We start from the raw sequence: 16,459 nt of genomic DNA on the forward strand, positions 1-16,459 counted from the left end.
ACTATTAAACTACAAAAAATGAGTGTCGAAAGATTTTCCCGGGTTTTTTCCCGATTCGCCTCTCAATCCCTAATCGCCCCATTTTACGGTATCACATGTATCCTAGCTACATCCTTGCTACTTGCATGTCAATATACCAATAATGTTTAAAGTTTATAGAAAAATACACTTACTGTACTATTAATTTATGGCTGACTCAATCGCAACCGCTGACAGCGACATTGACAAGAAAAATATAATGCATATAGGAACGCTAACTGTGAGCGCTCATGAACCTACTTCAGACTACATACACAGAGTTTCATTAATATTGAAAATTATTAGGCTTACACACAGGACTTTTTTTTATTCCTGTTAAAATTTGTCTGTCTGGCAGCCTACCTCATCATAAGTCGGTCGTTGAAATCTCCAATACATCTATTACGTTCTGAGAATATTTAAATAAAAACTGAAAACCCATTTATAAAAGATAAACCAACTCATAGGTATAATATGTGTATTTTTATACTAGCAGGAATATTAGTTCAAATATTAATGGCGTTATTGGTGTCTTAAGATATTATTTTAAGCCAATGTGTTTTCCTTTAATACTGCATTGGAAAATAAATGAGATGGTTGGAGAAACTACGAAATACTCGAAAAATGTGTAATACATATCACGCGAAATAAAATCAAGGAATGTCGCTTATATCACAAGTCACGTAACCTAAGAATCCGATTTCAATATATATTTTTATGTTCTCTTTAACATCTTAAAAACTAACAACGAACTACAGCTACACATTAAAATTTGTAAATCTAAACTTTGGAAAAATACAAACATTCCTAAAATTATTACAGTATTATTCAACGAAGATATAAATATTTTTAGTAATACCGTATAGTACATTATTATCAGATTTATTGTCATATTATAACATTTTTGAGATATATTTTAAGTTATTTTTCTGTATTTGTTATTTTTCTTTAAAATCTGCTATATTCCAATTTATTCATCTAAAAATATTGCAAATATTTTCAATTAATTCAAGATTTGCGAACACTCAATGTATCTGATACATTTTTAAAAACGATCATAAAAATAATATAATATTTTTAAAACGAACTATTGAAATCTGATCACTCTCCAATGTGACAATCTCTAAGTAAATGAAAAACTTGTAATTTCTTGAAACTACAAACTACCTGTGCTTCACCTATCGCACTACGAGAGAAACCTTCTCTAAAGTGCTAATTATAATTTTACCAAGTCTTGCTAGGGCCGATGCTAGCAAAGTCAGTCGCAGGGCTTCAACAAAAACACGAGGGATAAGTTTGTATATAAATTGACTAATTTTAGGATCTTTTGTGAATTCACGAAAGAGATTCACGATTTATATTAAAATATAATGTAACGGCCATTTAACAGGATTTACTAGCATTTTTTGGGATGTTCTATTATTGTTTCACTTAGGTGACGCTTGGTTTCGAAGTCAAACTTTAAGGCTATTCCCACTTAAAACACGACAGCGTGGAAATTAAAGTAATATCATACAAGTTCCAAAAGAGCAAGAGCAAGCTCCGTAGACGTCACATATCTTGGATGAAAACTTTACGACAGAGTTGCAAGAAGACTATCTTCTCCCTACTTCCTACTCCCGTTACTTCACTTTAATGTAATGAAAAGTTAATATAACAAAGAACCTATGAAAACAGCTATCGCAAACATCGCCTGATTAGAAATTATCTTACAACATTTCATATACAAATTTTCAGAATAATATTAGAAATGCTTATGTTTAAAAGAATTCCAAATCATTAATCCATCCTTTTCGAAAATACAAAAATATTCTTCAACGTTTTTGTATCTGAAAAATAAGGTATCTACGTATATCACAAAATATAACCGATTAAAGATAATTCTGATTTCTCCTATTGTTCAAATAATATTTGTTTATGAAAAAAAGCCTTACAAGCTTATAGCCAATCATCTTATAGCCAAACATTCATAATTGTGTGATCCATAATTTTCGATAAATGTTTCAAATTTAGTTTCCTCATTAACCGTACATTTATCTAAATTTACCTATAATATTTAGTCTGATCCGACTCAGTGGATTGCTGTGAACACGACACTTTCCCTAATATCATTTTACAAAAACAGCAATTACAACTACCACAGTATACATGAATATTAAATTACATATATTTTACATACTACGTCGTTTTTTTTATTATTAAAAAACATGCGCCGTCTACGCATGTTCAGTATAAAGCCCGATACCAATGCATTTTTGTTCATTTATATGTATAAAATTTATAATTTTAAATGTAATTTCAGTGATACATATAGAAAACTAAAAGCTAACAGTTAGAAGGAAGAATCGGAGGAATAGTTCGAGGTTCATAAACAAACATATTTAAAATGTGTCTATATGAATGATAATATATGAATAAAATATATTTGAGGGTATAGATCAATAGTTAAAAAATATATATGAAAAAATTATAAAAAGAAAAAATCTCCTTAAAGTTATGTACATAACAAAACTAGTTCCCAGAAAGAGGTCAAATACGAATTTGTCTTAATAACAAGCGAAATTCTACCCACTAAATACTTTTCTATTATAAAATTAGCCTACCTTAGTTTATTTAAAATTTGTTTTGAAACTTAGATGAATGTGTAGTGGAAACTTTATTGGCTTTAATATTTAACTTGCGTAATGTAAAATATAAATATACCTAAACTTTGAATAAATACTTATTGGATTGTTTTTTTTTTGCACTTACTACCAAAACTTTGAAGGCGATATTTATTACTAATTTAAAAAAAAACACACACAATTGAACGTGGTTTAAGCTTTCTGAATTATTTTATCCACCACTTATTAACTTTGAATAACGTATTTATCTTAATAATGTTTTCATTTATTTAATTTAAGACTAATAGAAAGCTCGAGTGAAAGAGACTCATAAGAAGTCGACAACCATTCTTTCATTTATTTCACTAAGTACATAATATAGGTATTTTACATAGATAAATATAGGTATATTTTTTCATAAAACATTGAGCATATCTCCACTACAACTTTGCGTTAAAAATTTAGTTCTAGATTTTACTCTCGTGAAATTAAATTTCCAACATTAAACTGAGTTTTTTTTTTGTTGTACCTAGATCAAAAATTCACACCTACATCTATGAACTACACAATAACCTTAGTCTCTATTAAAGCTATTCCGCTAATTTCATCATTTTTACTGAAAACAAACGACTTCTAAGAGGACATTTTAGTTAGACTACATACGAAAACCAAAACTTAAATTTAACAATAACTTTAAAGTTGTCACGGTTTTTTGAAGTGAAACTTCTTTAGGCGCGTTGAGAGTAAAATATAACTATATAACTATATAACAAGATTATTGTCTTAGTTTACTTTGAATTATTGTCTTATGAAGAATTATTGTATTTTTTGTAAAAAATTCTATCCTAAGCACTTGTAAAGGAATATTATAGCATTTTTTTAATAACTACGAAAGCACTTTTATCTAATACTACAGACATCAAACATCAAATTAATATTTACTTACTAAACACAACTACGATCTAACGCTTAGAGAACACAACGAAAAGCAACAGGTCGTGTAAACATCTAAAAATTGTCTAAAGCTTTCCCAACCCTACTTCAGTTCGTCTAAGGTCTTCTATTCAAAGTACATGTAATTTTAATTAGGTTTTTTTTTTCTAAATAATTTATTTTCAGATTATTTACAATAAACTACATATTTTTATATATTGGAACTTTGATATTTTTTTATTTATTCGTCAATGATTTTGTATCAGTGTTTTACGATCTTATAGTTGTGTGATATGTTATGAATAATATGTGAATATGTGATTCTTTTTATTTATTTATTATAAATATGTATGAACTAAATACCTACATTTATTTACGGCTATCTCTAAGTTTTAATTGATAAAATAATTATTGTCGTTATTTGTTCGATTTATTGTCTCGATTACATTATAACTACTTTTATTATTGTCATAATTAACGTTGCGAGTCTTCTAAATGTATATATATATATGTAAATTCAAGATCTTCATCATAGTACCAAATATATGTATGGGATCAACACCTTGATATAATGACGTTTCCCTCCATTTTGGAATTTCGCACAGATTATATATCGACGCTTGAAAGGCAAACATGACTAAGCGACAAAAGTAGGTAAAATGAGTTAGATACACCATTGGAATCGTCTGATTTTTCTGCGTCGTTTAGTATAGGTTTCATCACTCTGTGACGTGTTTTATGTCGCTTAGATATGGTGTGATTTTCATAAAAATGCAGAGTTTTTTCCTACCAAACGACAAAAAAAAAGTTATTTTAGAGACATCCTGCAGTTAGGACATTTTAATAATAAGGTATTATTCACTTAGTCAGTTATTCATGTTTTTAAATTTTCATTTGTTTGTATTTATTTATTTTTACTTGTTATGAAATTATTCTTTGAAACCACTTAGTAGATTGTACCTATACAAAGTAGTCGTAATTGGTACAGCTATACAATTTAACCTGAAACAAAATGGAATACTATTGAATCTTAGATAGTTTTACTTGTTTAATATAATATCCCTTTCCATCCGTAAATATTTTTACATGACAACATTTCTAATAACTACGTCACCTAGATAATTTTACTTGATTAATTGCAATGGTTACTTTTGGCGCTTAGTTATGTTTACCCGTAAACAAAATATATTTTTTTATCGCTAAGGAACTGCGCAACTTTAAATACGTCGCGTGGGTATGCGCAACTAGTCGCGTACCACGTTTTGGCGGGCTGGTAAAATGTGACATTCGTAAGCTGGGCGTCGCTTAGTAAAGTCGTTTGTCACATTATTTTGCATTTTGTTCCCATGAGGGAGATGTGAACCACCAAATAAGACCAAAGAAACGACTATAGATTCCGTAAAATGATTTATCAAAAGTTTACAGAGTCGTCGTGGCCTATAGGATAAGGCGTCCGGTGCATTCGTATGTAGCGATGCAACGGTGTTCGAATCCCGCAGGCGGGTACCAATTTTTGGAATGAAATACGTACTTAACAAATGTTCACGATTGACTTCCCCGATCATTGTTCTCGTCGAACCCGTCGCTGGCGACGAAGGGTTCCGCGAGTAAATTAACCCACAGACACAGACCACTGAGTTTCTCGACGGATCTTCTCAGTGGGTTGCGTTTCCGATCCGGTGGTAGATTCTGTGAAGCACTGCTCTTGCGAGGGCCAGTGCTAGCAACATCGTCAGGTTTGAGTCCGGTGAGCTCACCTACTAGTTAAAGTTATGCAGATACATCTTGTGAGTCTGCACGGGTAGGTACCATCACCCTACCTATTTCTGCCGTGAAGCAGTAATGGGTTTCAGTTTGAAGGGTGGGGCAGCCGTTGTAACTATACTGAAAACTTAAAACTCATATCTCAAGGTGGGTGGTGGCATTTACGTTGTAGATGTCTATGGGCTCCAGTAACTACTTAACACCAGCTAGGCTGTGAGCTCGTCCACCCAACTGAGCACTAAAAATGAAAAAAATACCAGCGGTACCTTCGCATTACTATAGTCAAAATACGAGCAAAGTTTACCTTTCTGAAGAAATTAGAAATATCTCCAACTTATATACAAACTATACAAAAAGCACAACACAATATTGTAAGCGAGAGAATTTTTCGTATAAATATCGTAAATGTCGTAAATATTCTTAGATAATTTCAACATCGGATTTCATGTACCTATAAAAGTCAAATGTCAAAAGCGTCTTTCTTCACTACGAAAAAAATGAAAAATCTCGAAAAACAAAGAGAAAAGCAATAACATGAAACAGAAAAAGAAGAAAGCTATACCCGTTTTAGAGCCCACAAAAATATAGACGGAGAGGATCCGTCATCTCATATGCTAGTTTCGGAAAAAGTACTCAATACGCCTTTTGCACAATCTATGCTTTTGTATTATGCTCGTAGTAGGAAACTAGCCGTATATAATTTTTGTGTTTATGAAACGGAACTCGTAATGTTTTTGGTTACTACTGGGATGAGAGTATTGGCAAGCGTGGTGCCAATGAGATTGCAACTATTTTACATAAATATATTCAGTCCATTGATGCTAAAAGAAACGTTACGCGATTACTTCTCTATTGCGACTGTTGTCCAGGCCAAAACCATACGGTATTAGCAATGTTGCATTATTCAAATAAACTTTCTTTTGACGGGACACACTTACATGTCGATACCGTGCCATTGTAGAGAATCGATCAAAAAATACCACTGTTTACGCATCATCACAATGGTTTACAGTATTTTCAACAGCTAGGCAAGATTCATCGCCTTTTCAGGTGGAAAGACTGAGCTATGAAGATTTTTATAAATGGGATAGTATTAGCGATAAGTACTTCAAAGGCAACCAAACCGGGAAAATAGGCAAGATCCGTGTTATGACTTTCAAAAAATACAAGCAAAGCGTTAAATACAAAACATCTATGAATGCTTCTGCATTATCTTTTGATGTCGAAGTTCAGCCTAAAATCAAGTTATCACTAACATCTTGTTATAGGTCTCAACTACCCATATCAAAAGCCAAATATGATGATTTGCTCAAACTTTGCACTGAAAAAGTCATTCCTAATTGTCTTAAACAAGAGTTTCTGAGCATTCCACGTGCACGACATTATACGATTGTGATTGATTAACAAAAAATAACAAGATCTCATGTCGCATATCTATCGTATGCCTTTGGAGACTGATTATATTAGGTACAATAGTGTTGTTAAGTTTGGTTATGTTCAATAGCAGAATACAATTTATTATTGTTTTTGATTTACTCTGAAAACTAGAGCTTTTATGAGTTTTAATAATTCTCTATTGTTTTTAAGACTGATGAGGCAATAACTAGATTTTGGTATTATATTGGAATACACTACAATGTGTTATGGTTTATTTATTTAATATTGGCAAAATATTGTATAAAATATAATAGCAATAGCGTGATTTTGTTGCAAAAAAATATATCCCTATTGTTTTTTACAATAAATGTTTATTCATAAACGTCTCGCTCTTTTGGTTTCGTTCTTTTGCATGATTTACTATAGTATTTATTACATTTTAGTTCAATTCTTTACACTTTCTACATGCATAAAATAATGGAATAGTATTTAGATACATTTACTCGATTTGTTGTGAACTATGGGATCACTTTAGTCCAATATACCCAAAACGAAACTGTAAGCTGTGCGAATTTGTCTAACTTTACATGTTACTGAAAATCTTTCAACGATAGCTCATATTGTTTTACATGTTACTCCAAATCTTTCAATGCTGGCTTAGATAATTTTACTTGTGACGAGAAACCTTTTATATAAAATTCAGATAATTTTACCTGTTTATCAAATTATGGACAATATATATAAGCGACAATAACTGCTATATACACAAATGATAGGCAATAGCCTTTAAGTATATTCGATGGGCAAAAAAAAACTATATCTAGGTCTATTAAAATAATTTCAATCCTACAGTTAGATTCGTCAAAATAATTTTTTTTTCAGATATTTCAACTTTAAATTGCTCTACTGTAAAGTTCACGCATTGTCGCTTAGTCATGTTTGCCTTTCAAGCGTCGATATAAATTTGTCAAAAAAAAAAGTCTTGTAAATAATCTATACGTCTTCAGACTTGGCATTGTCGTCGTTATAAAGACTAATATGTTTCTGTATCCACGGTTATCATTACTTTTATTATTGTCATAATTAACGTTTCGAGTCTTATATGTGTCTGTATATACATATTATATATTTAAATTCAAGATCTTGATCATAGTATCATATATAAGGGATCAACACCGTAATTTAGTGACGTTTCCCTCCATTTTGGAATTTCGCACAGATTACATATAAATTTGTCAAAAAAAAAAGGCTTGTATATAATCTAAACGTCTTCAGACTTGGCGTTGTCGTCGTTATAAAGACTAATATGTTTCTGTATCCAGGGTATATATTTGGAGACGTACGCGTAGACTCCCGGGAGGCGGGGGTGCGCGCATTTGATGCCCCAAGACACGATGCCGCCGACGTACCAGCGCGAGGAGTCGTCGGGGTCCTTACAGAGCAGCGGCCCGCCGGAATCGCCCTGTGATGATTATAAAAACATTAATTTTTTAATACGTTTTTATTAGCTTCAGACGTATGTATGTAAGGGATTCTTTGAACATGATTTTGACCCTCTTCAAAACGTCGGATTAACTCGAAATTTGGAAGGATCGATGACAATACAATATTATGCACCCCACGCTTTTTTTAAATATAAAATCATTTCATTTTTTTCTTACACTATTTTTAATTCAAATTTATTAAAATTTATTTTCTATTTTTTAGTTGGATTTTCTATAAAAGCGTATTTTGTTAGGTTTTTTAAACTATTAGTTGTTAGTATAGATGGATTAGCCGAACTTAATAATAAAATCTGCTTCGAAGTAATAAAAGGTACTGATTTGAAGGGGCAGTCGTTATACAAAAAAAAACACTTCATATCGCAAGGGTTGCGTTAATCATTTTACGTTATCTGTGTGTCAACTCTTAATAGCAGGTTAGTTGTGAGTTGGAAGGACTGTCTCAGTGGCGTAACTGCAGAGTGGCAGGGCCGATAAAATCTATGGGCGCAATATCAAAATGTCAAAATCTCCGATGAGGTCACTAGACCGGTGCCTAACTAGCCTTAAGCCTAAGTAGAATTTTTAACAAAATTTAGTAAAAATTATTAAAAAATAAATTATTGGATAATTGCAGACAATATTAGAAAAAATCGAGTTAACACTGCAGTGATTTATTGAAAAAAGAAGGAAGTCCTTTTTTCGATTAGAACGAAGTTCATTTAACTATATCTTTTTAGTTAGAGTTAACTAATTAAATATATGAATAAAGTTGATATTGCAGATAAATTTCTGGAATAATAGTTAAACAATTATTTCATTAAATTATTATTTCTTATAAATATAAAAACTACTACTATAAAATCCATTCAAAATTGACGCCAAGCTGAAACGATGGATAAAAGTTTCGAATCCCCAAGATGACGGGAAGGTCCTCTAAAATTACCGAAAAAAGGTGTTTTTTATTGTGACGCTTGATTCAGTCTAGATCTTCAGCCCGCAAGCAGAACGCACGATAAAGAATTCTGCCCCAATGAAATTAATATAACGTGACTGTTTTCATTGCGGCCCCATCGAATGAATTTGCAAGCCTCAGATGGTATAGCGGCGCCACTGGACGATCTCGAGCTGTTTTATACCTGACAAGCATCTTTTCCTCCCTCCGGGTACCCGGCGCAGATCATCCCCTCGGTGACGTTGAGGTCCCGATGCTCTAGCCACTGGTTACAGAGGTCGCGATGCAGCACGGGCACTTCCACTTCATTAACTGCCGGCTCGTATTCCGACACTGCAATAGAATCGAATTAAGTGCCAAAAAGTTTTGCCTTTTTACCAACAAGTCCATTGGAAAGTTTTGAGAAAATCGTTTGAGATGATTGCCTTTTATCGTACAGCTCAATACTGGAGCAGAAGTCAGCTATATTATTTATAATGTCTTTCTAGTTATTGTTCTGGCTACGTACTATATAAGTCTGAAATCTTCCATGGCATTTCCCGATCGTTCTGACAACACATTCTATAGTCGAGGTATGAATTTTTTTCTAGGCAATGAACCGCTGCTTGGATATGCCGCCATAGCCGCCTTGGCTATAGTCTACCACCGGATCGGAAACGCGATCCACTGAGAAGATCCGGCGAGAAACTCAGTGGGCTGTGTTTATGGGTTAATTTACTCGAACGATGACCGGTCCGCGAAGCACTGCTTTTGCTAGAGCTATTATAGTATTAGGAATGTCACCAAGTTAGAGTTAGTAAGCTCACCTACTAGTTCTGTGAATCTACCAATGGAACTGTTACGGCAAATTTTAATAAAAACATCTTCATCAAATCATTACATTTTCAATACAATTGACCGGAATAATACCGACTGAATTAAAAGTTCCACTCACTGTCCTTATCGTCTCGTTTCCCCCACCCGATGACGGTGCAGAGCGTGCCGGCGGGCAGCGGCCGGTCGGCGGGCGGCAGGCACACCGGCGACAGCTGCTCGTGGTAGCGCACCCTCACCGCCAACTGAACCATGTGAACCATTGCCACATACAATCAACATAATTAAGTAATATAGGTCGTTGTGGCCTAAAGGATAAGACGTCCGGTGCAGTCGTGTTGAGCGATGCACCGGTGTTCGAATCCCGCAGGCGGGATATGAATAAAAGTTAAATATGTAATAACAGATCGTTTAAATTTAATGTTAGGATAATATGCATTGCAAGTATATGAAAACAGCCTTAGAGCACCATTTGATGTCGTCGTGATCTAATAAGACATATCGAACTTATATCTCAAGGTGAGTGGCGCATTTACGTCGTAGATGTCTAATGGGCTCCAGTAACCACTTAACACCAGGTGGGCTGTGAGCTCGTCGACCCATCTAGCAACAACAAAAAAAGGTCCTACGACCAGTAAATTATAATTTTGCGGGTTTGGTTTTTATTACACAATGTTATTCTTTCACCGTGGAAGTCAATCGTGAACATTTGTTAAGTACCTACGTATTTAATTAGAGAAATTGGTATCCGCCTGCGGGATTCAAACACCGGTGCATCGCTAGATATTAATGCATCGGACGTCTTATCCTTTAGGTCACGACGACTTCAGCAGTGATTGATAATCGAGGTAAGCCGTTGAGTTCGTCTATTCGATACAACAAGACATGTAAGTCCTAGTTATGCAAGTGCCGGAAAGAAGAGTGATAAAGGCATATTGCCTTTGTAATTGAGACTTTGACGTGAGTGGCATTCAGGCTAACCTAGATATATATGGCCTTACAAGCAGTTTTATCTTCAGCCATGAGCTCCTTTGCTGGCCTAAGTGGCTAAGCTATTATGCCAGTACGAGTAATGCCATCTATCGTCAAATAGCAAAACCGGACATCGCAACTACGAGAGCATAACTTTGGACAACAATATGTTTTTGTTTCGTTTTGTTTAGCTGGGTGGACGTGCTCACGGCCCACCTGGTGTTAAGTGGTTACCGAAACCCATAGACATCTACAACGTAAATGCCGCCATATGAGTTCTAAGGTCTCAGTTTTAACAGTACACCTCAATACACCTCGACACCTCGGTACACTCGACCGCCAAGTCTCACCTGAAACAGTGCAATGTCGTTATCATGAGCGACCCCGACGTTGTACTGCGGATGTGGCACCACCCGACGCACCTTCACCTTCTGACCGTAGTAGGCATGAGAGCGTCGTCTAGTTATACCCAGCTGGATGGTCCATCCATTCACGTCTGAGTGACTGGAATATTAAAATATGTAAATATCATGATCGAATTCGTTATGTTACCGTGATATAATATTCAAAAACATTTAGTAAGATTGCTTTTTTTTTTAGTTGTACGTTTACAGATAAGCAGACAATCCAACTGATGGGTTGAGTTGAATGCCCTTGATTAAATTGATTAAGCCTCATTAAAAGAAGAACAACTCAATACTCAAGAAGATCCTAAAAAATATTTTCAGTGATAGTTTTGTAATGGTCTAGTGTCAAATTTTGTACAGCTTGCCCTATTATCAATACTTACTTGCCAACGCAATGAGAGGCAGTAAGTATCCACTGATCAGCAATGAGTACACCAGCACAGTAGAAAACCTCCTCCGGCCCTCCGAGAATCGCGGCCAGAAAGGGCCAGTCTCCAGGAGAGGCTTCTACTCCTCCTACTATGCGTTTGGTTCCACCCCCGACCGTACGACGCTTGCCACATTCTGTTGATCAAAATAAAAGCAACATAATATTATTTTTACGCCGGTAAGAGTAACGCCATCTATCGCCGAATAGTCGAACGAATATCGAAGGATCTATTAGCACCTAGAACGCTCGAGAAGTACAACGCCATCTATTGTCAGATAGCGGAAACACACAATACTAGACTTTTGTGGAATATTCTCGACGATTCTAGGGAATTTATCTCGACTGTAAAAGCGTTGCAGAGATGGTACGCAATTCGTCAGTAACCGAAACTACCGAATTGAGAGTTTTAAAGCGTTTGTGAAGTGTTTTATAATACAGTGTTAACTTGTAATTCGGTAGAATTTTTATTTATCCCGAACCCCGGCGCGTAACATTATTATTCTGATTTCACCCAGTAAACGGTAGACATAACTATACGGTTGTCTTGGATTAAGAATAAAACTATGTATACATGAATCAATAAAACCGATATTTTTTTAGTTTTTCCTTAAGATATTAACCACAATCAAATCCGGAGCCAGCTACAATGATTAGTTTAACTAAGCACTCCACCAAGGTAATGAAGGAGGAATATATTTTGGTAATGTTGAAACAATGTCTTTTTATTTTGTCGTTTATTTGCCACACCACAACTGAGGCCGTCAGCACAAAAGTGGCCTATTCTACATTTTTTCATATTCGTGGTTCTATTATATTGCAATTTATTTAAAACATAATAAATTTTAATGATTTATGAAAGCCGGCCTATCCCTAGTTTCGCACATAGATAGCAGATGGCTTTGTCAACATTGTTTTTGCGCGTTTTGTTTTTGCCTATGAGGCAGTGTAAAAGTAAATTCAGACTTCATTTTCTCCATACTTACTATAGTAAGGTCAGGTAAGCTTAGGCCACTTTTGCGCTGACGGCCTCAATTATAAATATTTGTATATTTCAAAAGACAAAGTGAATTCAGAGTTCGCGAAATCTCCTACAGTCAATCAGTTACTTCGAAAGCACTACAGGCTGAATACAGCCGATTTCCGAACACGTAGAAGACTAACTCACAATTGCAGTGGATAAAGTTTACATTTCAAATTCCTTTAGACTTACGCCGTTAATATGTATGCTCTTTGGTTTCGACGAAACGTACACATAACTAATACTATTTTTACGTAGTTTAGCTTTTCTACTTTTACATTTCTGATTCACAACGAATAACCCGTTGGTCGTTCGTGACCACGAAAACTGTAAAGGTTTGGAAAAATCCGGTCCTATCTTTGCGACCAGTGTGCTTAGTGCGAGTTTTTTAACGTTCTCGATAGCGTAAAAGTTAAGTCAAATTTGTATGGAGTTGGAACGTTTGCCTATGTTTGCGGCTAGAGGCACTGTTCCAGCTAAATACAAATTTCAGGTAACTTTTACGCTATCGAGAACGTTAAAAAACTCGCACTAAGCACACTGGACACGGCGCTGCTCCTTCCAAGCGGGGCAGACAGTGAGCGTATGCTCCGCCGTGTCCAGATCGTGTCCACAATGGTGGCACCTCGTCGTCGGCTCAGCCCCTATCCGGTGCAGGTACTTCCCGAAGCATCCGTGCCTGGTCAGCACCTGCACCAGACGGAAGGTGAGGCACCATCCGCAACGATTCACCCAGTCATCAAAGATCGGGTAAACCACCTTGACGGTCCGTAAATCCCACGTGCCTGCGGCTCATTTTTGGAGAGACGCGCCACGCCCAGAGCACGAAGCTTGCTGCCACACCGATAATCCGGGCATCGAGGCGTCGCATATGCGAAACCGGAACCATTCGGCCGCGGCCTCCACATCGAAAGGATGTGGGCGCATGGGCGTTCACACCGCCACCATAGAGGCTTCCAACAGTAGCTCCTTCTTCAGGAGCTTTAATGCCCACCTAAGGTATGACCGGGACGCGCGCACTATTTATTTAAAATATTATTGGTTACTGGCTCAAGTTGTTTTATATACCGTCAGAAAGTCACCAAATTTCTCCCACGAAATTACACGCTCCGATAGGAAGTAAAGTAAAGATGTAGGTGTTATGTATTTTCACAAGACGTAAGCGTCGAAAGGGTAAATTGTACGAAAAACTCAAATGTCACCGAAATTCTAATAAAGAGCAACCATAAGTTACATAAACAATAAATAAAACTCACTGAAAAAATGTTTTTTTTTGCTCAACTTTTCTTTAATCTAACAATACTTTTTGTCTGAGCAGTAGAAAGGTTACTCTCTCCGTGAGAAGCCAAAAGAATTACCGCGGCACGAGAGCAAATAAAAAAATTAATCTGCGTCTCGAAGTAATCTCCTTTTGAAATTAAATTTTAATTAGTACGCCTCTCAGTGAGGCCCCGAAACATAAATACGGCATGTATAGATTTAGTAGAAAAGAAGATTTAAAAAATTCTTAAAAGATGAAGTATCCTTTGATGAGGGTTGTCTCGGACACTTTTCTTTTTGACGTAACTACACAAAGAAAAATAGGCTTAAGTGGAGGAGACCACGAGTGTACGAACAGAACCGACTAAGATTTTATACATAACATGTATACTCGTAAAATTTGAAGTGAAAATTACTGACGAGTTTCACCGTAGATCTAACCGTCAAAAATAAAGACAAATCATTAATTACAAACTTTATTTAAAACTTTAAGTTACAGCCGGCAAGCGGGCTCAGGAGTCATTTCAAATCGCTATTGGAGAGATTTTTATATTTTATTGCTTTGTTGGGTAGACGAGCTTACGGTGCACCTGGTGTTGAGTGGTCACCGGAGCCCATAGTCATCTTCTACAACGTAAATGCGCCACCCACCTTGAAATAAATTCTAAGGTTTCAAGTATAGTTACAATGGCTGCCCCACCCTTCAAACCGAAACGCATTACTGCTTCACGGCAGAAATAGGCAGGGTGGTGGTACCTACACCCGGGGAATCACAAGACGTCCTACCACCAGTAATTACGCAAATTATAAGTTTTGCTGGCTTGATAATTGTTACACGATGCTATGCCTTCGCCATGGAAGTATTCGTAAACATTGGTTATACGGGATTTGAACATCGGCACAATCGCATTGCTTGATACGAACGTACCGGGACACGGCGCTTTCGGCTATCCTTTACGCTACGACGACTTCCATATGCTTAAATAATGATTAATAGATCCACAAATTAGCTGATAATTTGAGAGTTATAAGCGAGTGTAAAGAAGCAAGGGAAATGGCAGTAGGAATGCAAAATAAGTTGATGACACCGTTTTTTTTTTTTTTTTTTTTTCGGGCCGGAGGCCGAACCTCCTACGAGGTCCCCGCGCCTAGGGGGCGCGCGAGGTATGTGGGACTCAACGATCTGCAGGTGGGCTTAAGTAATCCATCTACCAGACTTTGATCTCGTATATCAAGGAATAAAGTATCACTTTTGGATTATATTATTAATTTCAAAGACGCGTGTAAGCTGGTGTTGTGGAGATGGAGTCAATCGTTACCATAGATTTTACCAACAAAAAAATTCAACCCACGATCTACGGATACAAGGATGATCAATTTAGCGCTTTCTTTCAATCTAATTCCGTGAGGCCTTACACCCGTATCTTTAGTCGTTTACACGAGCTTAACTCGACTCGACTCAACCTCCAACGCGCGTTTTGGTATGATTAGTCGTAAAAATAAACTCCACTCAAACGTCCTTGGAAAAATTTCCTAACCGGAGTGAAGTGACCGATCCGTCAAGTTAAGGTACGTCGCGACGTACCTTGAACGTTCCTCAAGGCTGGTTTTCTATCGATGTCCAAATAGTATGTGGACCGCAAATGGAAATATATGATATTGTTGTGCAATGGCCTGGATCTGTGCATGATTCGCGCATATTTTGATAATTTAAGTTTGATAATATTTATTAATAAAGTAAATAGTTCGAGGTTAGACATTTGAAACTCTTTATTTTATTTACCTACATAAGAGTCATATTTTGCTTACTACCTGATAAATAAAGTCAATGCGATTATAAGTTTTATTTATATAATAATAAACTGGTGGTTGTGGAAAAGCACTTCAACAACACGATGCAACCAAAATCACATAAAAGCGGCGAATAAAAATACAAAGCCGGATCCGAAATCTAAAATAATGATAGGTTAGAAAATAAATAATACACTTTCAGATTTACCGCACGCACACATATATACGAATAACTCAGCAACCAAAACATCAAACAAGTTCATCTAGTGTCAAACAGACGGCGGCAGCTTGACTTTGACATTAAACAATGACCATAGACTACAGAACTCTATGGGTTTGATGCTAGCTTGATCAAATTTTCATCATTATTACCTCACTCGAGGACAGTTGAGGAATATTCTAATGGTCGACTAAAAATACCAAATTCGAGTAAGTTTGGAGGGAATTCTCGAGCATCATCGGATGAGTTAAGAGTGGAGGACTATTTTACGAAACGTCTAAAGATACGGGCATTAGAGTGTGTAATATTTTGTCTCACGAGATTTGGATTTTTTTAATGACGATTTATGACGAAACATTTATTTATTTATTTTTATTTTTATTTATACTTATTGTACACAAAAAGAAAATACAATTA

The 16,459-nt window shown here is 35.8% G+C and overlaps 2 protein-coding genes across 6 annotated transcripts in view; one reads left to right on the plus strand and one right to left on the minus strand.

Annotated features, from left to right (window-relative positions):
- Window positions 1-16,459, plus strand: part of Dscam3 (Down syndrome cell adhesion molecule 3) — a 319,922-nt gene that overhangs the window by 229,676 nt on the left and 73,787 nt on the right. The window lies entirely within an intron of this gene.
- The window catches only part of Corin (corin serine peptidase), a 114,427-nt gene continuing 101,187 nt past the window's right edge, over window positions 3,220-16,459 (minus strand). Inside the window, exons 13-17 of the mRNA XM_089727913.1 lie at window positions 11,707-11,887; window positions 11,267-11,420; window positions 10,066-10,189; window positions 9,316-9,464; window positions 3,220-8,157 (exon numbers count right to left, since the gene is read on the minus strand). Coding sequence (XP_089584039.1) covers window positions 7,957-8,157; window positions 9,316-9,464; window positions 10,066-10,189; window positions 11,267-11,420; window positions 11,707-11,887 — 809 coding nt within the window. The 3' untranslated portion in view covers window positions 3,220-7,956. The remainder of the gene's footprint in view (window positions 8,158-9,315; window positions 9,465-10,065; window positions 10,190-11,266; window positions 11,421-11,706; window positions 11,888-16,459) is intronic.

The sequence above is a fragment of the Bombyx mandarina genome, chromosome 05 (genome assembly GCF_030267445.1).
Source record: "Bombyx mandarina strain Sakado chromosome 05, ASM3026744v2".
Taxonomy (NCBI): Eukaryota; Metazoa; Arthropoda; class Insecta; order Lepidoptera; family Bombycidae; genus Bombyx; species Bombyx mandarina.